This window comes from Netta rufina (genome assembly GCF_964035555.1).
Source record: "Netta rufina genome assembly, chromosome: 8".
NCBI lineage: Eukaryota > Metazoa > Chordata > Aves > Anseriformes > Anatidae > Netta > Netta rufina.
Window position 1 is genome coordinate 5637425 of NC_140131.1, and position 23814 is coordinate 5661238.

The 23814-nt window shown below is 42.3% G+C and overlaps 1 protein-coding gene across 1 annotated transcript in view; it reads left to right on the plus strand.

Annotated features, from left to right (window-relative positions):
* The window catches only part of GLIS1 (GLIS family zinc finger 1), a gene marked incomplete at both ends in the record, with an annotated part of 187582 nt that extends 175832 nt beyond the window's left edge, over nt 1–11750 (plus strand). The window contains 3 exons of the mRNA XM_084290834.1: nt 1129–1313; nt 8421–8588; nt 11614–11750. Coding sequence (XP_084146960.1) covers nt 1129–1313; nt 8421–8588; nt 11614–11750 — 490 coding nt within the window. The remainder of the gene's footprint in view (nt 1–1128; nt 1314–8420; nt 8589–11613) is intronic.
* Between the last annotated feature and the right edge of the window lie 12064 nt (nt 11751–23814).

Here is a 23814-nt window from a genome sequence, read left to right on the forward strand (position 1 = left end):
GTGTGCTCCATATTTTTTCCATCTAGGTGGCATAGATTATAACCTTCCATGGCATTTTTATTTCTCCACCTCAGGCCCTGCAGCTATGAAGATTCAGCAGCGTGGCTCCCAGGTAGTTTCTCTGGGGTTTGAAGGGTCCAGCACTGCTCCAAGAGACACTTCCTATGTTTAGCTAAGGCTCCAGAGACAGCAGAGAGTATATGGTGGATGCCTGTTCCATTCAGCCCTGTGGCCAAAAGATTTCTCTGGCAAAGGCTGGGCTTCTTCTGGGGCTGCTGCCATAGCTGGCCTTGGTGGGATGGGCAAGCCGTGGCCAGGAAGAAGCACAGCTGTGACTCCACCAGGTGGAGGTGTGCCGAAGGCTTTTGTGGAAGTGGGTTAGTGGGGCTCTTTCTCAGCTGCTCCAGTTTGCTTTGGGAATGCCGGGTCAGGCCTGTCCCCTGAGCGGGACTGCCCCACGCTCCTGGGCTGGCCCAAGTCCCAGACGTTGGAGGAATTTTCCATCCGGCAGGAACCAACCTGTCCCTGCCATCCTCTGGGCAGTGCCGCCAGAAGCAAACCCTTACTCAGGCCTTTTCTTTGAAAGGACAGTGCCATCTGTTGCAGCTCCATTTGTATTTCCTGCAGTGAAGTCTGAAAAATACCATGTGAGGAATGACCGAAAACTGATGCTTTTCCTTGTCTTGGCTGAAACCCGGGTGTAAAGCTTTACCCTGCTACAACGACTAAGGCACTTGAACAATGTACTTGCATTTCCTCATTCTAAGTATGTTCCCCATTCCTGTTTCTGGACATGTTTCTCAGCTTACACAATTTTAAATTAAAACTGACCCGTGTCTAAGTTGCTTTCTGAGGAGTGATGTCATTTTGATTCTGTCATTACGATTAGTACAGGAAGTCAGCGTAAAGGAACATAAATCATTTTCTAACTGCCTTCCCTGCTAATGAAGACCTGAAAGCAGCCCTGCATTACCATGCCTTTTTTTTTTTTTTTTAAACAACATAATTTATATCTGCAAAATAAATGTTTCCATAGTTTTGCCATCATGGAAATGAGGCCTTTCAAGTATTTCATTTTCCCATATTGTGATGTGATATGTGAAGTTTTTCTGAATTTTCTTTTTCTAGGCTTGCTCCCAACATAATCTCTCCGCTTGTCAGCCCCCTGAAAGCATTAGTTCCACCTTCCCTATTGCAGAAGCACGGCTCTCCATCATCGCACAGCCAGTCACCGAATGGGCAGCAGTTTTCTGGAATACCAAATAAACCATACGCTCAATTTCAAAACCAGTCTGTACAGCAGGGATCTCAAGGTAACTCTTCCTTTTTTTTTATTTATTTATTTATTTATTTATTTATTTATTTATTTATTAAAGTTGTTAAGCTTTCCTGATCTGTAGTTGGGGAAAAAGAATTGATTTCAGTTTTTACATTTTCTGCCAGTATTGTTGTTTTAAGGGAGTGACAGCATTTTAGTGGGAACTCCTATTTTAAGATGGTTTGTTTCATACAGGGTAACATTTTCAGACCGCTTCGTACTGTGATATCATATCATACTAGGGAAAGCTATCACAACAGCTGATCCGTTGCATTTATTCATTTTTTAAGAAACATGACTTCAAAAAGGTCTCCTCAAAAGAATGAGTTATGTCCCCAAATAACTCAGTGATGTAATGATCAAGTGAGCTATTTAGCCCTGTCTCACTCCTTGATTGTCAGTAAGGATTGCTGTCCCAGCACAACTGGCTGTGCACCTCCTCCGACTGATTAGCCAGCCTTCAGCCAGACTGGAGAGAGTGACCCTGGCAAAGCACGAGTCATTTTTAGTTTGCTTGCTGAAATAGGTGGGGTGAAGCACACTTGGCAATGCCCTGCTCTGTCCGTTGGTGGTGCTGTACTAGACATGAACTTAGACAAAGAAAAATGATTTTGCTATTTAATATTTGGCAGTTTGGCTTACGTATTATATAATATAGTAATCTGCAAAGGTACTTTGCATAACTATAGAGTGTGAGCATGTTTTGAGGACAGGAATGGGAACAGCTAAGCAGCTATCCTACTGCTTAAGGTAAAACATTTTTTTGTTGTTTTTTTGAGTTACCTAGCCTTTATAATGGGAACTTATTTTCCTATTCCACAGTTCTGCTGGGGGAACTAATTAATGTTTCTATATTTTTTTGAGGTACAAATTAGCAAGTGATATAATTATCACAGATTCTTCCAGTAACAGGAGCTTGCATAGTTAAGAAATATGTCATATAATCCAGATGGTATGCTGCTTAAGCATGGTGAATATTCACAATAAAGAAGTGTGCAAGACATCTGTCTGGTCGCGAGTATAACCAAGCATATGAGTTTATACAGGCAGATAACCAGTTTTTTTGAAACTCACTCCACAGCTGTACTGTCGTTTGTATAAGGTCATTTTTGGCTGGCAAAGTATCACATGTGATCAATTTACCAGTGCGTAAAATAGGTTTGCTTTCTCTGAAGAAATTCTAAGGCTAGGTCTGAAACGCAGGATTTTAACACAAAGCCAATAAGCAATTCACAGCTGTAATGGGGTTCTGTATCCCAACAGTTCCCTCTGCCCTTCAATCTCTGAGGACTCTTTTTGCTCTTTGGTTGGACTGCCTTAGTTTGAAAAGTTAAAGCAGATTATATTAAATGATTTGTGCCAAAGGAAAAACTAACTCAACCTGATGCTCAACAGATTACTCAATTTAAAAAGATTAACTCTGTGAGGGAAAAGTGGCAGATTTATGATAGCATATAATGATATATGATTATGTTACTATAATGAGCTAAATAACTACAAACCACAAGAGGAAAGTTTAGCAGCTCATTACTATGGCAGAAACAAATGCATAGACAGAAAAAGTTTTGAACCACTTAAATAAATTGACTTTATTCCTTAAGAAAACCACATTTCCTTTTGAATGAATTGTTGCTTTCTAAGTGTTATGTCGTGTGGTTTTGAAAAAGCAATAATTTTCCACTTTGGCCAAATGTTGAAGTATTATTATAAACTCATTATGGAAATGGTCATTCAAAAATCAATTTTGATTAGCAGCCTTTGAAATCAATTGATCTGTAACCTGTACTTAGCTATACTTGCTGTAAGTCTTTTTTGACTCTCAGTTCATTAATAGCACTTTTTTCTAATGGAATCTGTAGTAATTTTGTAGTTTTGAATTTTTACTGAACAAGGAATACTCTCTAAGTTTACCTGTGGAACTAGGAGCCTGTATAGAAGCACATAAATACTGTGGATCTGCAGTTTTTTTCTAGGCATCAAGCTTCACCAACCTGGTAGCAGAAATATTGATAACGAAAGAATAATAAGCTGACATTATTTATATGTTTAAAGCTGGTAGTAGTAAGATCACATGGAAATTATTATATGCTGGAAGAATTTGGCAGGCGATAGAATCCTGTAGTTATTTATACCTGACGTGCTTTCTCCTCAGAAATTTTATGGAATTTGAAGAGTTTAGATTTATTTGTACATACATGTAAATGACATGACATAACAAGATGGAATTTAATAGACAGATTTCAATTATTTGCTTATTACATCATTCATTTTAAAGCTCCTTCAAGTTTTCTAGGTTGTGCCTTAGAGAAACAGAGGCAGCCAGTGCACTGTGTGAAGTGGCTAACTGCAGCTTTTCTGTCACAAATTATTTCAAAGCAAAATTTTAGCTAAATGTTATGCTTGGAACTCAGTTTATTCCTTTATTAACTGTTATATTTCTACATCTACTGTACATAAAACATTTAATAGTGATCATTTAAACTGACAGGACATTTAGTAAATTCTTCACTTGAAAATTAGCCTCAGAAAATTTGGTTTAAATCAAACAAACTGAAGGAAAATCTGAAATGCATGTGGAAAAAAAAATATTGGTGAAGCACTTGTTGCCAAGTTGGTGCTGCGCTTTTGCTCTCCCAGAAGGAGCAGTGATGTTTGCACCAGACAAGCCTCCCTGCCTACTTCATATTTTAGCCACCGAGGAGAGTTTGAAGAACTTGTAAAAAATATTCCCATGTTTTATTTTCACTAATCAACCATATGTAGCTGCTAATTGAACCCTTAGTTATGGGACTTTAATCATATCTTAGCTCCTAATATTTTCTGAGGTAGGTGGTGGGGGGTAAGTCAGGTAGAAGCAAAGCATTTCAGAAAACCTAAAGGAACTGTAACTGAATTGGGACAGGAAAACAAGACTTAGAAGAAGCCACTGAGGGAACTGGGGCTGTTTAGTCTGGAGAAATGGAGGCTCTGGGGAGACCTTATCCATCTCTACAGTTACCTGAAAGGTTGTTGCAATGAGAATCATAACATCATAGAATGGTTTGGGTTGAGGAGGGTGTCAGTCTCTTTTCTCACGTGATAAGTGATGAGTCATGATAAAATAGTCTCAGGTTGTGCCATGGGAGGTTGGATATTAGAAAGAATTTCTTTATGAGGAGGGTGGTTAAGCATTGGAACAGGCTGCCCAGGGAAGTGGTGGAGTCCCCATCCCTGAAGGTATTGGAGAGGTGTGGACGTGGCATCAGAGGTGGGACTCGGTAGAAAGGGTTATGGTTGAACTTCATGATCATGAAGGTCCTTTCCAAATCAAATTCTATGATTGTATGATGAAATGGAATGAACCTTTCCTTACTACTACATGTTTTAAATACAGTAAGGTCTATCTTGTATTGCATATGTAAATCAACCACTGTATTGTCTGCAAGCATCAAATTCATTTCCTGTGGTTGTGCAACATGAATGAAATCTTATCTGGCAAGGGTACCAGTTGTTACAAAAGTCCCTGTGGTTGCTTTAACTCACATGGCCTTTCCATCTTGTCTAATGACTTTGGTTTTCAGGAACACTTAGCATTTCAACAAGCTGGCAATTTTCCCTTTTTATTAGTGTAAAAGTTGCCGGAGGCTCAGATCTCTGAAGCAGACTGACTGGCCTCTTGAGTCACACCAGGCTATGGAGGGCCGTCAGCAAAAGCCAATCAGCCTCATACTGAAAGAAACTCTCCAACTGTGCTGCTGAAACAGCGGGTGGGAGAATAGCAAGTACAAAAAAAGTCATGAAGAAAATCTTACTGACACAGCAACTCCCTGATCCTGCTGTCGTGCAACCTGCAGATATGCAGCTTCAGTCATTCCAAGACTGATTTCCACCTTTCAGGATTGACATTCAACTAGTTACATATTCAAATAAAACTTTTAATACTATAAGCACAGTTCTTCCTACCCAAGTGTTGTTTCATCCCCAGTTTAAGTGCAGGGACAGTTTCAGTCAGACCGCTCTTCCCGTAGCCATTGCACTGCCTTTTTTCACACATGCATGGAATGCCTTCCATAAAGCCTCCATCCCTTTCTTTATAGAGCCTTACTGAATTCTCATTTCTATGAAGCTGATGACAAAGGAAGTCAACTTTTATAATCTTGCTGAGGTCCAGGGGGTTAAAAGTCCCATTTGTAAGAGTCATGGTGTGCTTTACTTGACTGATATTCTTGCTGCAACCTTTCCCTTCCTAAATCCGTCCTTTTTCTCTAGTTTGCTGCCTTTATCACATCTGCAGGCACATTAGGGCAGGAATGGTGTATTTCTCTGCGTTTTCTTTGGGAAGCACTTTTCAGGAATTTGAGCACATACAACAGAATAATAATACTAGTATTTTCCTACATTGTGCCTCTTCACTGGACAGTTCCAGTAACACTTTTTGCACTGCCTTTTCAGATTATCACTCCATGATGCTGCTGGATAGATACTGCAATCGAAAAGAGAATTTGATTGCTTATGGCAGCTCTTCTCCAGACTTCTGATTCTGAGGCAGACAACTGCCTCGGATATTCTTTCCTGAGCAGCTAGAGAGTGTAACTTAAAACACCGCAAAAGAAACCTTTACCTATAGGTCTTGAGCAAGTCCTGGAACCACCTAGTTTCAATCCATTCTGTCATGCTTGGCTGTTCTCGGATATTCTAAGCCACTGTGCCAGCACTGCAGATCATAAAGATTTTAATTGATTTAACAAAGGCAAGCTAGGGAGCATGACGAAAGGGCAGCAATTATAGAGACAGAGAAAATACACATCATGCCTTCCCCAGAAGTGATGTGTATAGCAGACATTCTAGAAAAGGGTCTTTTTTCTTTTTCTCTCCCTCTAGCAATGCATGTAAGTGCTCTCTGCAACCAGCTATACCTCATCTGAAGCCAAGTGTCTCATTTTTTTTCACTGCTCATCTCAGAAGGATATGTTTTTAGAAGGCTTACAGCAAGGAGTTCATGCTTTGTAAACAGAAAAGTCAGGGTAATTATCAAAAGCCAATCAATAAAGCACTGTACCTAAAACCACATCAAAAGATGGCTTTGCTACCTCTCCTAAGAGCTTCTTGCTTTTTTGAGCCAGACTCTCCAGTCAGTAAATAGAGGTGGCTGTCTGTTTATTCTGAGGAAAGGCATGCATCATTTAATACTCTGCTTTCCAAATTTCTGGCCCACCTTCTGCATAGCAGCAAAAATGTACTGCTTCAGTACAGTGTGCTTAGTGTCTTTATCTAATATAGTCATCCATTAGTACGTCACCAATCATGGGTATCAACAATTTATTATTTTTTTGTGGTGGAGGATCACAGGTTTTCAAGAAATGAATCATCTAATCCTTGCAAATACTGCCAAAACACACATTAAACTGTGAAACTTCAGAGCAAATCTTTCACCACTGGATGAGTTCATTGCATTTCTACTAAAGAATTGCCTCACTTAGCCTTATTTATTACTGTCACAGAAAAACATGACCAGAATTCAGACAGGCCCTGAACTCTGCCTGATGTTATCTACTTGATCAAACTTTGGTAGTAAAAGGAAAAGGTAGAAAAAGGTAGGAGATCTTTCTTAACAGGAAAAAAACGTATACACTGCATGATTTGTAGGGGACAAATTCTATCCCATACAGCACCTGGACACCCTGGTGGCAGGGACGGGCATTATTGTATTTCTAAGCAAACTAAACAGCTGCACAACTGACCCAGCAAACTTGGTCTTGTGCTGGTGAGTGGAGCAGTGCTGACTCCTGTCAGCTGCAGAGCTGGCCATGGCTCTGACTGAACTACCTGAAGCTTTTGCAGTTGGTCTTTGGGAAGTGTTCCAGTCTAACTGAAGAAGACTGGGCAAGAAACAGTCCTCGTTTTTTGTGGCAATTTGGGAAAAATCCTGATGATACATTCTATTAGACTTTAAGTCTGACTTGGTTGACTTCAGTCACCTATAAGGCAAGGAACATCACTTCAGAAGGGACTTTAGGAGAAGACAGGAAAAGGGATAGTTAATCTCAATGTGCAATTAGTGTGCATTGCATCTGGAGTCAGGAAGAGGAGAGGCTGTTGTGACAGAAGGAATGAGGAGAATTAAATCAGGCCATGTTTGGTATAAATTTTGTGGCATGCTTTGAGGTCATCCTTATGGGAGCAAATATCATCTTTTAAGATGCTGGCACAAACTTGCAAGTTGTAAAATTCCTTCCTCAGCAATTAATTTGTCATTTACTACTAAATATCTTCTTTGTTGTGTGCAACTCATTCACAATTTCTGCAAGCAAAAACAAAACTACTGATCCACCAGAAATAAATATGAAGATATATAAAAGCAGGAAATGAAAATTCAGGGTACAAAAGTCACATGCCCCAAAAGCAGAATGACTGAAGCAGCCAGAGACCCTGCAGATTTATCTTGGCACTTTGCAGAAGCAAGAAGCAAGTAATCTCTAACTGAGCCCTAAGTCTCCACCTGATGGCCACCTGGAGACAGACCTGCACCTCTGGTTTGATTCTACTGACCGTGGCCATCTGTGTTCACTGAAGAGTTTTCACTTAAAATAAGAGGAGTCTGAGAAAGGAGGGGTTTAAGGTATTCTTAAAGGTATTTGGAAGAAAAAGTGCTGTTTCCAGCAGTGCGTAATGCATCTTGGATGAGAAAAGACTTTACTCTGCTGCAAATAGAGCAGTGTTATTCATTTAAATATTGCATTATTGCATTAAAATCAAAAGTAATTCATTATAGTAGCATTCCCTTAGGGGCTGAGCTTCCTGGACCTGATCCAGTGAAGTACTTATTACTTCTCTATGAACACAAGTGGGCTGTTGACTTCATTCATCCAGTCTCTTCTATTGCTTGAAATAAAGCACATCCTTAACATTTTTGCTTGATGGGGATTACAGTCCACAGCACCTTGTGGGACTAAGTCTGATGTAGCTTTCCTATTATTGCGCCTTATAGGATAGCATGATCATTTTTCCATAGTTAAAACTGAGGAACTGAAGAAACCCCACAATAGTAATGAAATACTGTGACAGAAATGGGGCTAATACCCTTGCAGCAGTGTTAAAATGTGTATGCAATATCTGTTTTCAGGTTACCAAGGCAGCTTTCACTCAATACAAAACTGTTTCCACTACGGAGACTGCTACAGAACAATGGACCAGTCTGTCACCAGCGATGTGCTAACAGGGGAATCCCATTGCTTCAATCCTCTGAGACAGAATGGCTATCACATACTCAATGCACCTTTAGCTTCAACAGGTAATTTTTTTTCTGTCTATAAAGAATTACCCATATATTTTTAGCAAGAGGGGAAGACAACACATTTTATAGTCAGTACTATTAGAAGAATATGTTTGCACTAGAAACTAAGTCACTGCAATTCATCTGACTCTATAAAAATCCCACTAGGAAAGCAAATTTTTCTTTAATCCAATATTGGTTTGACAGACAAATTCTCCTTTCATTATGCTGGATATTACAGGGAACGCACAGCTTCAGGAGAGCTGACAAACAAGACATTTCTCACATTTGTTGTGTGGGGTGTTCATAGTACATGTCTTCACATATGCTCAGGCAGGCGTTTATAATCAGACAGTAGTTGAGAAGACAGCAAAATACTGGAGAAAATAGCAGCTGGAGCTTCATGTCCATCTAAGAATAAACGGATGGCTTTGCTTTACAATACTGATGTTTACAAAATGGAAAGACACTGCTTTGGGAAATTTGACTAAAAATATTAGTTAGTTCCTTTTTGTTTGGAAGTCCCCTTTTATTTGTGCTGGTCATTGTCTGTGCTGTGCACATTCACTGCAGTTGTATTTCCCTGTTCAGCTACATATTTGCATAGTGCAAAATTTTCAGTAAGTTACAACAGCTAGAAGACTATAGTACTTCAATATGTAGGCATTCATTTTTATAAAGCATTTCTTCTACTTTTAAAACCACAGTTAAGAGTTGACAGAATTACTGAAATCAAACAAAATGTGAGTATTGTCAGAGCCATGAAATAGTATCATTTACCCCAATCTTTACTTACGTATCTCCAAGAAATTTTTCATGTTGGAATTCAGGAGGGCATCTCAGCTAAGGACGATACTGAAAACATATGTTTAAATGCTTTTTGAAATGGGGTCTGAGTCAGACCACAAAATTAGAGTTGACTTTCCTGTTTGTTTTGTATTAAAGAAGACTCTGTTCAGAGAGAGCCTGCATGCATTTGTCTGGTGTTCCGTACTAGAAAGTGTATGCATCAGTGACTAGCACAAGGGAAAAGTTTAAGATGAAGTTTCAACTTCAACTTTGAATTCTTTTGTGTTATTCATAAGTTTGATGTTACTAAAACATAGTTTTTTCATGTTAACATCAAATTTCAAGTTTAGATTGACAGACTGCAATATTTAAAGAACAGACTAAATAAACTTTCCCAACGAAATTGTAGGAGCAAAGAATAATACTATGGCAAGACACCAACTTCAACAACAGTTGATTTTTCTCTCTGGGTCTAAACTATTATGAAATGTTTCTGTGTAATATTTTTGTTTTTAGAGTGGTTATTGAGGTATGCAAATACTTAGAGGCTGAAACACATATATATACATATGTGAAATATATAAATCTTATCTCATCATTTTGTATGTCAAAAAGAACCATTGAGGTTGGCAAGATTCATCAAGGCTACGTATTAATTTTTTTTCAGGCTTTTATAGCACCATTAATATTAAACGAGTTCTCATCTCACAGGCATGCCAAATGTGACTGGCAAACAGCTGTTCCATGAATCACATTAACAGTCAATAAATTTTTATTTTCTGTTCAGGAGTTTGGATAGTTTACTCTATCTGGAATCTAATAATGATTTCTGGGTGTATGCTTATCTTGGGTTTTGTCCATCTGCGGTTGTGCATCCACCCTGTGTACAGGCTCATCAAATAGAAATTAGCATAACGTAAACACTCACAAAGCTTATCAAAATACCAGTCACTCCACTTGGACTGACACCCAGCACAGGGCAGATAAACAGGCTGACTTTCTCTTTCGGGGTCTTTGGCCATATGCTGCATGCCAGAATTCTGCAAACAGCAGAATTTGACCCATAAATGAGTACATCGTAGGAAAATGCAGAACTATAAATAAATAGAGAATTTTGTCTCCAATAATAAAACCAGCCCTAATAGTAAACTACCTGTCATTAAGTTCTAAGGACTCCAAGACTGCCTTTCCCAGCAGTGCTGGATAGCCCGGAGACCTCACCTAAAAGCCTGGAGCAGTTAGGTTCTGCCACACCTCGGCACACACGTGTGCAGCCTTAGGCAGGCTGAAGAGATGACAAACACTGAACAGAAGGAACAGCCTCATTTTATAGAGGGGGAGATCCTAACAAGAAGGATCTTGCTCCTTGTGTTGCCTCAGCTGACTTAATGCTGCTGATGGTTATTGAAATTGTGCTAGGTGGGCTCTGTGGGCTGGGGGCAGGGGTCAGAACCCTGTGCTGAAGCTCATCCAGACACATTCTTTAAGACCCAACCAAAACAGGTGGTACAGGCAAACCTGTTCCTTACCACAGGGATGCACAGCTCGGGGCAGGTTACAATATCTGTGGAGGGTTTTCACTGTGAAAGGAGAAGGACAGAGAAACTCCTCCCCACCAGAATGGCTTTCTGGTAGCCTGATAAGCACCAGCCATCTCAGACAGGTGAGGAGCCAGCAGCATGGTGAGCTTTGGTGGGCTGAGGACAACATGGTGCACAGCTCCTTTCACTTGTCCTGTGAGCCTGACCCAACCCAGACACCACTTCCAGACCTTGGCTCTGCAGTATGGAGGGATACAACAAATGGCAGGATCCAAATTTCTCCAGGACCTTAAGCTTAAGAGCAGCTGGAAGACACATGGAACATTTTCGTAAGTGCCATTAAAAAGAAAAACATACAAAACAAGAGGACTACATCACTTTTAGCTCACACTTACTAGGATCCTTGCCCATTCATTGTTTAGACATCCTATTCAGATAATAACTGTAAAGTCCCGAGGGAGTCATGCTCTGATACTTGCACTTCACTTGCAAATGGGTAGCTGTCCGCAGAAATGAATGGGAGCCTCATACACTATGACACAAGTGCCCGTGGAGATTAGTTTGTGTATCTCCTGGGTAAGGCTTTGATGGTAAATCCTATTGTCTTGTCATTAGCACTGTGCTGTGCTGCATAATCCCAGGCCTCAAACCATGCTTCCTTCCTTATATGTACTGCTGCTAAATCGTGTCCATACAACTTGTCACGCTTGCAGGCTATGAGGCAATCTCTGAAGCTCAGTGTGCGTCTGAAGACATGGTGTCCAACGGAACTGACGAGAACGGATTTTTCCAGAACAGCGCCTTTGATCACTGCTTGAATCACATTCCTCCCATCTATACAGATACCTAAGAGCAGTGCTGACCTTCCTTCCTTTATTATACCTATAACTGTGTATGTAATAACAAAGGTGTTGCTCAAGTACTTTTATTTAGTCTGTATCCCTATATGTGCTCATTTAAATAAACACCTCACATTTACCAAACCATTTTATACATGAATAGTCTGTATAAGATAATATTGGAACCTGTTCCTTTGCTGTGGCACTTTGAAATTCATGCTTTAAGGGAATGAGGAGCATTTCAAGCAGCTTGTTTTGTAAGTTCTCTCCATAAAGTGTAAATGTAAGTTATATAATAAACTTGTAAAGATTTTGTTTTTCCTGAAAGGTATGTTTCAGTTTGAGAATGTTGGTCCGTTTAATCAGTTTTCACTTAACTCATTGGTCAATTCTTTTCTTCTTTTTTTTTTTTTTTTTAACTAAAAGGATTTTTTTAATCACAGACCTCATGTATATAAAAATCTTTTGCTCGGCTGGTTTTATATTTTCAGTTTTACAAGAAAGCATTAAAAACTGGAAACAAGTCTACTGTCATTTCTTAAAACCATCGGTCTGCCTGATGAATCCTCATATCACATTCTTAACGTGCCCAGCAGTGATTTAAACCAAGCAGCGACATTTCAGCAGGTGTGAAATTAAAGCAGCTCAGGTGCACATGGGGAAAACCAAGGGGCCTGCAGAATCCCAGTGAAAGAGCCAGAAGCTGCCCATGCCAGGAGAAGGGCAGCCCAATGCAGCTGTCCTGTGCCTGTCGGAGCCAGGGGAGCTCACCTGAAATGCTGCTGATGCCCAGCACCACCAGGTAAATCTCCACAGGTACCACCACCAACTCCCAGACTGAGAATTAGTTCCTCTCTGGCAAATTCCCCTTCACACGCAGCTCACAGTTACCTGAGCTACTGTGGGGCACCACCAAAAAGCTCACATTGGGTCAAAACCTCCCAGTGACCGAGGGTGGTGCTTCTCCTCCTTCACTCCCTCCTCCTCACTACCAGGAGCTGCTTGGCAGCCCCGTGCAGTGTTGTCGAGGCCCTTCCCTCGTGCCAGGCATGCCAGTGCTAAGCCCCAACCCTTTGGTTTTCAGGCTCATAAACCAGCTAGCTGCCCCCCAGAGGAGCAGCCTACACCAAGGAGCAGCTGCTAGAAGATGGCACACCCCCCAAAAGGACCGGCAGAAAAATGTCAAGCACCTGGCTTCAGCAAAATAGTAAATTCCGTGGGGGAAAAAAAGCTAAATTCGGTGGCATGTTAAGAAAATACCACATTTCGCAGCTGCATGTTCAGAATCCAGTGAGCAGCCCCCGAGCTGAATGGGGTGATTCTTTGGCAGCACTTGCAGGAGCGGTGTTAGCAGGTCCACAGGACTGCCGTTCTCCTTACAGTCACAAAGATATACAACCACAGCGAATACATATATATTTTAAAGCACAATTTGGTGGCAACGTGTGAACCCAGCAGCCAAAGTACTGGGGAAAACGCAGTAGCAGTGTGAAACCAGAGGTCTCCAATGCCCCAACCACTCAGAGTGTCCTTTGCAGCCCCACCGTGGGCTGCCAGCTGCAACTCTTGGCAGTTCCTAGCTTTGGCAAACATCCTGTAAGGAACCAGAAGGGTACCGTGAGAGTGTCCCAGACTTGCAGACAGCCCTCAGGAAGCAACTCTCAAGGGGATCAAGACCCTGCTCTCTGCAAGGGTGTTAGCCCTGAGACCAGCCCACAGCCTTTGGTCCCCAGCTCCCTGCCTCTGTTGGGCACTTTGCAAACCTCTGCAAAGCAGTGCTGGGGTGGCAGCTGAGGAGAAATGGGAGAAAAGAAACACAAAAATGTTTCTTTATATGACACTGAAGGAGCACAACCAACATTAAAGGCCCAGAAATGTGGGATGCAGCTCAGGTCCAGTACGGCACCTGGTGGCTCAGGAATCCTCTCCCACGTGAGCATCGAGCACCCAGGTGCTGCTGCACCTCTCCCCAGCCAAAATGACCACTGCAAATGAGGGAAAAAACCCTGGATGCCATCTTATAGAAGCACATGTAGCACCAGGCATGGTTTGTGCCAACCATAAAGCCTACATGAACATTTTACTTGTTCCCCAGCTCCTGGTTGCACCTTGTTAGTGTACGTGAGGGTGCCTCTGTGCCCAATTTAGTTTTCTGTCCTCAAGAAATTTGAATGAAACTTAGACATTCAGGAAGCTTTAGAGTTAGTCACTAGAGAACAAGGTGCATGGGGGAACCTTTTATAAACAGTTCCTCAACATCTCTGGCTCTCAAGGATGCCCTGTCCCAGCAGCAAACCCCTGAGCTGCGGCTGCCCTGCCTGCCACAAGCCATCCCTGGCAGCACTGACTCACCATTCCTCTCCTGGAGTTGCATGTAAAAAGGCTCCAATTTATGCTTTAAGCCTCTGCACACAGCTTTGCTTCTGGTACCTGCCACATTTGTCTGTCTGTCCCGTTCCTTACCTACTCTGATGCATCAACTTCATTCATCTCAGACGAAAGCAGCCCAAACTCTCCCCTGCCATGCTAAGCAAAGAGGCAGGTAATAATAACTTAATGACTGCCCGGCAGTACGAGCTCCAGAGCTTTCAAAGGAGGGCTTAGAAAAATCATATCCAGAGCCCAAGAAAGCTGTACTGGCTGATACAGAAATCAAAGTCATTCCCATGTTCCAATTAGTTGGAGACATTAAAATGAAATCGTGCCTTAAAAACATGATTAATCTCATTTCCTAAAAATTAAAGAAATCCTTCTAAAAATGACATTTTAAAGTTAAAAATACAAACCAACCAAACCTAAACATATTTGATCAATTACAAAAATATTTATGTCACAACAACCAGGCTGTTCAAAACCACACAATGATTCACAAAGGTCTGGGAAACTTAAAGCGTAGCAGCTGGAGCGATGATTTAATTCCAGAATCTGTGTGAATCAGGTTTTCTGTAAATTAAAGGATAGATTCAGAGAAATGCAAAGGCGCTCATTTGCGTCCGTATGGTTTGGAAAGTTATCCATAATAAAACCATTAAAATACACAATAGCACAAGTTAATGGTTACTCGTGTGCTTGTGTACTTCATTATTTCCTTTTATTACATGTAAGTAGGGAAGTGTCTCATGTAAGCTTTTCCTAAAGACACAAAGAAACCTTTCAATGGAATTTATTGCTTGGCAAGTTCCTCGTTGTGGTGCTGTAAAAACCCCACCAACTAATACGTATAATAACTGGAGTTAGGCTTCATAATAGTTGAAAATTATTACTCTGCGGAATTAAAATGGAACTGCTGGTTCCAGTAGACTGTCAGATACTTTTTCAATCTAGGCAACAGAATTCAAATAATAAATTACAGCACTAATTTATAAATAGCTACAAATCATTTCCCCAGTGAATGAAAACCCCATTTACCCCGTGCTTGCACGCTGCGTGTGTGCAGTACGCTTTAGGAACGACTGAAATAAGTTGACCTTCAGTGGCCAAGCAAGCTGGGAGAGAGAAAATGAATTTCAAGTTCATACTGAAGCAGCTAAAGAGCTTCCTTGCACTTTCCACCAGCTGGGATGCGAGCCAAACATTCAGCAGGACCACTACATTTTTAATATAATCAAGCTCAAGCTTTTCATTATATAGAAAACCAAACGCTTACTCTTTTCCTGTTTACTAGCAGTGATACTTCACAAGCTCTAGAAGTAATCTGCCTTTCAGTGCTGCAGAGGTGCCTTTGCAAGTGAGCATGAGAGGTACAGATGCGGCATGTCCCAACCAAATGACATTATTCCAGAATTCTGGTGTGCCAACATGACACAGAAATGTGTGAGACCAAAGCCTCAGGTCTGCAGAAGAAAAAGTTACAGCCTGTGGCAGGTATCAGGCATGCTCCCACAGAAAGAAAAGAGTCAGTGAGTACCTTTTCAAATCACATTTTCTAGTATGTACACAATGAAACGCAGGGACAGCTGCTGCTTGTGGAAAGGCTTCCTCGCTTCTGGAACTGTCCTTCCAGTTGGGTACATTTTCTAAATGGTAAAGGTCCAAAACACCAAGTTCCAGAGCACATTAAGAGCACCAATCTGATTCTGCAATAGATGTCAGTTACGCAAGCAGTGCAGAAAAGAACACGGTTCTTAAAACAACAAGCAAGGATGTGAAAATAAACAGTGACTGTAAATTGAATTTAAATTGCCTAAGAGTAAAATATTTCAATGGTTCTTGTTATGATCTTATTAAAACCTTTATCAGTGTGGTTCACTTCTCCAGTAATGTGCTTCTATTAAATTAGAAGTTCAGCACAACAGAAGATGTCAAAAATAGCCAGCCTGTACCATTTAATTCTCTGACAAAAAAATCCACTGGAATATTCCCTCCCGAGATAAGCCCTTTTGTGATCAGCAGTTACACTAAAAGCTCCTCTCTGCTTAAATTTCAAACAAACTGCAAACTCTCTTAAGTGATTTGGAAGTCAGTAGAAAAAGAGCTGCAGCCTGCAATGCTGTGAAAGCCCGACAAGGTTGCATACCTTGGCTTGGGGGCTGTCAGCTGCACACAGCTGCAAAACCAGTCACACCCTGGTGGGCATTTTTCTTTGGTGTCTAAACCAGAAAGATCCCCAATCTAGATAAAGCTCTGATGAGATCGAGCTTTCTACCTGTGTTCTGCTCAGATGAAGTTTGTCTGTTCCATTGGCAAAAAAGGTTTCTGTAGTGGTGGTGAAGCCAGAAAAAAGTCAAATAATTCTTCTGCACTAATACAGATTTTCTGGCTGGAGCCAGTAACTCTCACTCAGAACCAAGTGAACCAACTTTAGAAGTGTATTTCTGGCCCTGTGTTATGTAGAAGTTCTCTTCAATTAATCAAGGACACCAAGAAAAGCATGATGTTAATTTTCAGGACTTTTACTACCCTTGGCCTGCTTGATTTCAAAGGGTTTTTCCCTTTCCTCTGGGAGAGGCCACATCTCTGCCCCCTCCCTGGGTGGAGAGCAGGGGACCAGGACTGGCCACAGGGCACAGGGATGATACAGGGACATGGGAGGACACGGGGAGACACTGGCCAGGGACTGGGGGACTGGGCTAGGGAGGGAGTAGATTAAACTGGGTTACTGGAGGCCTAGCCCCACCTCTCTGTGCTTTCAGCCTTCCCGTGTTCCAGGAGGGCAGCATAACTCCCCTTTCCCATGGCAATGGCAGCCAAGGGAGCCCCCGGGCAGCTCTGCCCCTCCCAGCGCCTGAGCTCAGGATGTTGTTCACACACTGGCTTCCTGATTTTCTTCTTAAATAAGGGGTGGCTTCATGTCACCCTGCTCCAGGCATCCAGGAGCTGCCAGACCAGCACCTTGGCTTCCCCTAGGGCACTGGGAAAGGAAAGGTGCCACCCAAGGGGGAGTCAGTCCATGGCAGGAAGGTGCAAGGAGTAAATGATGGACATCAAAATCCAGACAGCGTAAATCCCTCGCTGCACATCTCCTGTAACAAAGAAAGCTGAGCCTGTGCTTTGCCAGTGTCCTACATCCTTCCCCAAGCACCCAGTGCTCCTCTGCAAAACATCACAGTCCCAGCAGTGATCTGCATCACCTCTCTGGGCAAAACCAGGGACCCCCCAGTACCCAGAGATAGCCTTCTGAATGAGAGTTTGCACCGAGTATAACCCAAAGACATAATCTGGAATTATATCAGCCTGAGGGGCTGATTTTTCAACGGTGTCTGAAGACCTGAAAATGAAAAAGGGCATTAGGTGGGATTTTTTAGAGCTGTCTTAATTGCTTTAATTTCACCTCCAGGATTTTGTTTCCTCCTGAAAATCCTCTTAGGTGCCTATTTGCATCTTTCAGGCACATTGTGCAAATCCGGGCTATATAGCATAATGAGTTTTCTTTCCTATCTCTTTGGGTCGAGAACCACACATTTGTCTGTGGAATTCTCTGTGGAGCTGAAATCCGCTAGGATTATAAATATAGCCTGAGCTGGGAACAGGCACTGGAAACTGCCATGAAGACCATGTACAGAAAACAGTGATTCTAGTCACACAAGATACCTGATATAGCTGGCAGAAAGGCAAAGCTAAACAAATGCAGGTTTACTTTTTACTATTTAAAGAATAAAATATTCAACTTGAGTTCCATTAACACCTGTCAGGATTTTGGTACATATTCAAATCCACATTTCTAATTTTACTGCTAAATAATCCCAAACTTGGCAGCTGGAAGGTAAAGTAAAATACCCAAGCTAAACATCTGAAGCGAATTGTAGCTCTCTGGAAGAGCCCTTCTGCTGTATAAATGAAGGTCATATGTATAAATGATTAGAAGCTTAAGGAAATATGTCTTCTGCTTCTCTAAATTGATAACACACACATACTGCATTAATATTCCCACATCAATTATTGGACATGTTCCCCGCTGTAAGAAAAATGGTAATTTTTAAAATAATCCCTTGGAATAATATTCTTACGCTAGCACAATTAACTCTTGCCATGTGCAGAGAAAAGAGGTGGATTTGATAATCTACATCCCAGAGAAGCATCCGAGTGCCTCAGCTCCTGGAGGTGACGCCGCCTGGGCAAACCCTTGTTTTGGAGGCTTTGGGGGCTGGAAAGGGAAAGAGTCCTCCTTTCCCCGGTGGGGATGTGCCAGAGGTGAAAGGTCCAGTGGGGACGTGTCAAGGAACCCAAATATGTTGGGTTTGGTGTTACAGCAATGACAGCCAGGCTGACGGCGAGGTCCCAGCGCAGCAGCAGTCCCAGGTGCCCAGGTTTTTGTCCTGCAGGACACGGGTGCTGGGTGCACTGCCCAAACCCTGCCCCAAGACTCACCGCCCCAGTCAGGGGAGGGTCAGGGAAGCCACCACCGCAGCCCTTGCCCCTTTGGCTGCCGCTTGGTCACGCTTGCCAGAAAGAACTTATTCCTAGGGCTCATAAAAATACTTCTGAAACACATTTTTTCCTCTTCAAAGCACACCAGATTTCAGTGAATACCAAGTATTTTCCATAAATGCTCCTGGGCTAAAATACACCTGGAGCGACCTATAGGGGCTCCTTGCAGGCTGCTGTCTCTGGCGTGCTTCATGGCCAGGCTCCCCCGTTTCAGGTGGCGATGGTCTCACAGGTGTGGGACAGCCCAGCTCTGGTGCTCGGCGCAGGAGGATGGCAGAAGAGTCACCAATTCATCACGGCTGATGCTGAGCACAGCAACAACGATGAAAGCATTTTAGGTTTTAATTTACTCTTACATTGCATTTATTACTTCTGACAGATTCCTTTATTTGCTGCTTTTTATTAGCAGACATAAAGTTGGGCTTTTTTTTAATTTGTTTTTTATTTTTTTTTTTTTGTCAGGGACAGAAGTCTTGAAAAGGAGAGGGGGAAAATGTCAATTCCTTCAAATGACAAACGTTTTGTATTCTTCATTTTTGTCAAGCATGAAGTTGCAGATGGCAGCCATGGACAAATCTAAGTGCCAGTTCCCAATTCTGCAAGACTGCAGCCACAAACGCACCATTTTCCTGCCCCAGTGGCTACAGGTGTGTGCACACTGGGTGATGTGAAGAAGAGCTACTGCCTGCCCACTGCACACCCCTGCCCTGTGCATTTCCAGTTGGCAGACCCAGACTTCTCTGATATTTCTCTTTTCTCACAAGAGGGAGCTCCGGCTCTGGAATAACGGTATGAGATGTCCTGCCCAGGCCCCGCTGCCCATCTCTTGTCCAAGGCCAGGCTTATGGGGTCTCTTGGCAGTTAAAAACCCATCACAAAGAGCTTGACTCTCAGCATGAATTTAAATTATCAAAAAGTTGCCACTGTCATTAGCTTTTCCAGAGATTTTCCAAGCAAATCTGATGTTTTTTGAACTGTGTCTGGGAGAGAAGAAATTGCTTTTTTTTTTTTTTTTCCCCCCCTCAAAAGTCAGATGTCATTACAGCCAAGAGATAAATGCCAATCAGTCAGAAGTAATAAAAGGGCCGAGGAATTAAGCAACAAAGGCCAATAAGGACACCAATAATCCTTATAATGTCCATTATTAGTATTTTTATGATGTGAAGACCTCCCAGCAAATCCCAGATGAAGTAACAGGGCAGACTGTTTTCTTGACCCCCCTTTATTGAGGTCCATCCTGAGCCTCTTGCTCAGGATCACTGGCCCCCGTCCTTGCTGAGGAAGGGAAGAGGGAGATGTCCCTGCCTCTGGGCCAGGTTATTTTGGAGGTGAAACCCTCACATGCAGTGTCTGTAAGGCTGCCTGCACTTGGTCTGACAGCCACAGAGGAAGCTTTGTAAAAACGCCACCCAGTTTGAAAGCCAAGCTGTGTGATGTTGGTTTCAGTGGGAGATATTTGGTACTTGCAGTTCTTTTGACCCTTCTGTGTATGGAAGCTTGTTCCACACCTTCTCTACAACTGTGTTTAGGGATGCTCTGCTGCCTCCATCCCATATATATATGTATATTGGCACATCTTTCTATCTACCTACCTACCTATCTACCTATCTATCTACGTAAAATGTATAATATATATTTTAGACTATATAATTTATATATATTATAGGTTATATAATTATATATATATTATAGACACAGTATTACACATCATGTTACTGCTTTTCCTCCTAACTTCTATTAATGTTCACTTTAGGACCAGCCAATTTTTCCTGTATGATTTTTCACTCTGACCTGGTGTCAGTCACCAGAGTGTCCCGTTAGCACACTTCAGGTTTCTGTGCTGAACTCATTAACAACATCAAGAAAAATGCCATCCCATGGGGATACCTATGAGTAACACCTCACCCATTGAGGTCTTCTCCTTCCAGAACAACCCAGAAGGCCCCACACAGCCACCACACAGTTTGAAGGCTTCAAAATAAGTTATTGCCACAGCCAAAGGCAGAGAGTTTATGTCAAGAACACTTCAGCACCCAGAAAATCCTGCTGGTCTGAAATCCAAAATTGAGACTGCATGTCCTCGAGCTCCCTCTGCCGCCCCCGTGGTTGTCTGCATACACATGAACACAAAGTGCTCTGCAGGCAATGCAACACCAGCACTGGAGGCACTGGAGGTTACTCCAGTAACCCAGAGGTGTATCTGTAGGGAGATACCAGGTGTGCAGGCAGCAGAAGGATGTGCCAGGTGCGCCAGTTTGATGGGGAAATGAACCCAGGACCCCACAGGTGGCCCAGGCTGAGATGGATGGCCCTGGAGCACCCGAAGATCCAGCAGCACAGCCCTGTGGAAGCAGCCGTGCACCCCCAGCGTGGTGCCCTCCTGATCAGGATCAGGCCCCAGCAGCTGGGCATCCCCCTGGGGCTGCCAGGCAGGGAGGCACATGGCTGGGTTGCAGGGGCAGATTGGCTTCTTGCTCTAAACAGCAAACGTTTCTTGAAAATGTAAAATCCGCAAGGATTTTCCATCACCAGCAACCAAAAGAATTTCATACTTGTCTAAGCCTAAGGTATGGATGGTGTAAAGGCTGCACTGAGGCAGCTCTGCCAGGGTGGCCGGCACAACAATCGTGGCAGCCACTTCCCTGTCCTGTCCTGTCTATTGCAAACGGAATCAAGTTGGAGTAAATTAATGCAGTACATATTTGTGACACAGTGTGAACAAAAATATCAAAAAGATTAAAAGATGCTTGTGGAAAGCTAGCATGATCCTCACATAATTAAAACAAGTTGTTCAAAGGCTGCTGCTTGCCAGCTAGCACAGAGACTCGGGGCAGGATTGCAGGCTGGGAACAGCATCCTGCTCTGGGATGGCTCCACCAGAGCCACCAGTGGGCATGTAGGGTTAGATTTGGGTCCTGAGCATCTCTCTACCTCGCCTTCATTGCGTAAGCCCCAGGAAGTTTGCGATCTCAGTCTGCCTCAGTTTCCTTACACATAAGAGATTACCATGCTCACTCCCAAATGCACAAACAGCTTTTATATCCATGCATTAAGGGTCTAAAATTACCTCACTGCTTCCTATCCAGCTTTGATTTGTTTAATTAAGACTATGATTAACTGTGAGGAGGAATGCAAGTTTGGTGTTGGCTAAAGGCTTCTTCCAGGCAGTGATAAAAGTCTGTTTAAAAAATATCTCCTTTGCTCACAGCCTATTGCAAATAGTGTACTTAATACAGTATGTTTTTGGAGTACTCTCAGCAACACATAAAATCGTTAGCCATGCAGTGGATTTCCTCTAATCCTACTTGACTGTTTCTAAATATCATATGTTATTTCTGTGAAACAATTATTATACAATAAAAGCAGAATATTTCATAGCAGCAGTATCTCTGAATAGACACTTACATTACGCAGTATCAAATTCTATGATCAACATAAATACATACTTCCATTTTATGTCAGAGAGATATTGGCTTAAAGGAACTTACAAAATAATTTTTTCCCCCCAATAAAACTAATGCCCTACTTCCTTTCTCGGTTCCATATTAAACATTCAGCAGATTCCAATAGTTACAACGTAAACATTTGAAAAAATAAAAAATCCAAAAGACAGAATTTATCATCTCTCTAAACTTAAGAATATAAAAACCACATGTTAAGATCTAAATAAAACGGTCAAACATTGATTTTTATTTTTTTTCCAAAGTGGTTCTTATATAAAAGCAAAGCATATAAAAAGGGTAGAGTCCACTATGCAATAAATAAATAAATAAATAAAATTGAAATGTTCTGTAGCTCTGAATCACTTTTCTCCCCTTCAACTTGAAATTTTAGGGACCAGTTAAGCTGGCTGACAGCACATGGTAAAGCAGCTACCCGAATTAAAGTCAGCTCTCAGTTGGAGTTCCACCATACCCCCAGTGAAGCGATGTCTTTGTTCATGCTTCCAGCACCTCACAGTGATGCCTAGGCCTGCTTTTAGGACTCACATCTGCAGCCTGTGCTGGCTGCCCCCAGCATTGCTCGGGCACAGCACCCACCTGAACAGCCTCAGGCCCAGACAGACTTGCAGCACAGCCATGTGGCTGCATCTTCTTCACTTAGTGATGCAATGAAAATTGAAGGGAAAGTGGCAAATTCAGACTCGCCAGGTTGGAAAACTCGTGATTTTCTAGTATGGCTGCAAGCACCTTGAGCAGTCCTGAAGCAGGGATTATAGGGGTGGAAACAACTGCTCCTCGGGAGCTACATGCATGGTTTGTGGACTTTTTACATGACAGAGCCTGCTCTGTGGGGTCTCTGCTGCTTCCTTTTCCAGAGGTGGAGATTCATACACAGGCAATATCGATTGAAAAAGCTGGTGGAGTTCAAGTGCTTCCTGAAACACGACCACCACCTCTCTGCCATTAAAGCCACTGGCCTTGCTTTCATTCCTTCATGGATGCCAAAACGTGCAGGTAGGCGATGGATCTGTATCAGCCAGTTCTGTGCTTCAGAGCTAAGTTTCTTTATGCTAATGTGCAGCTTCCCATTTTGTAAGCTGGCTCTGACTTGACCGTGCAATGAGTAACCGGAGGCAGCGCCAGGCATTTCCCTTCCAACCACCATCCTGTGACAGCCACTGTCAACATTTGCACTGGAATTCAGCATTACAGCAAGAATGGAAAAAACCCCGTCAGGGAACAAATTAGCTTAACTGAAGAAATGTCCCTGATCCATTCACTGCTCCAAAACAAAACAACTTTCTCTCTGATCCTGTGCACGCCCAGCCTTCCCATGAAACCTTGTTTGAAAATCAGCCCAAGTGGGACACAGAAGTTTAGCTGGTTTTCCCTTGAAAGGCCCAGCAACGTAGTTCACTTCTCAGAGATCGGTGGAGCAGAGATGAGAGCAAACACGGGAGCAAATTATTTTTAGTGAGGGAAGTAATTAAGATTATGAACATACCTAACTGCACATGTGTGCTTCTATATTTATGTTCCTTTTTGTAACGTCTCAAAGTTATGCCTGGCACACGTATCTAAAAATTAAATGCCGCATTGCTTCTCCAAAAGAAACCATAATGGTCTTTTGTAAATAACTTTATCTACTGTTCAGCATTTTACTAGTCTTGCTATGTTATACTATAGCATTTATTGTTTTACAAGTGTTAGTGTTCTCTGGTGGGAAATGCTGTAAAAACATAGAAACTTAAATAATTTTTTCATC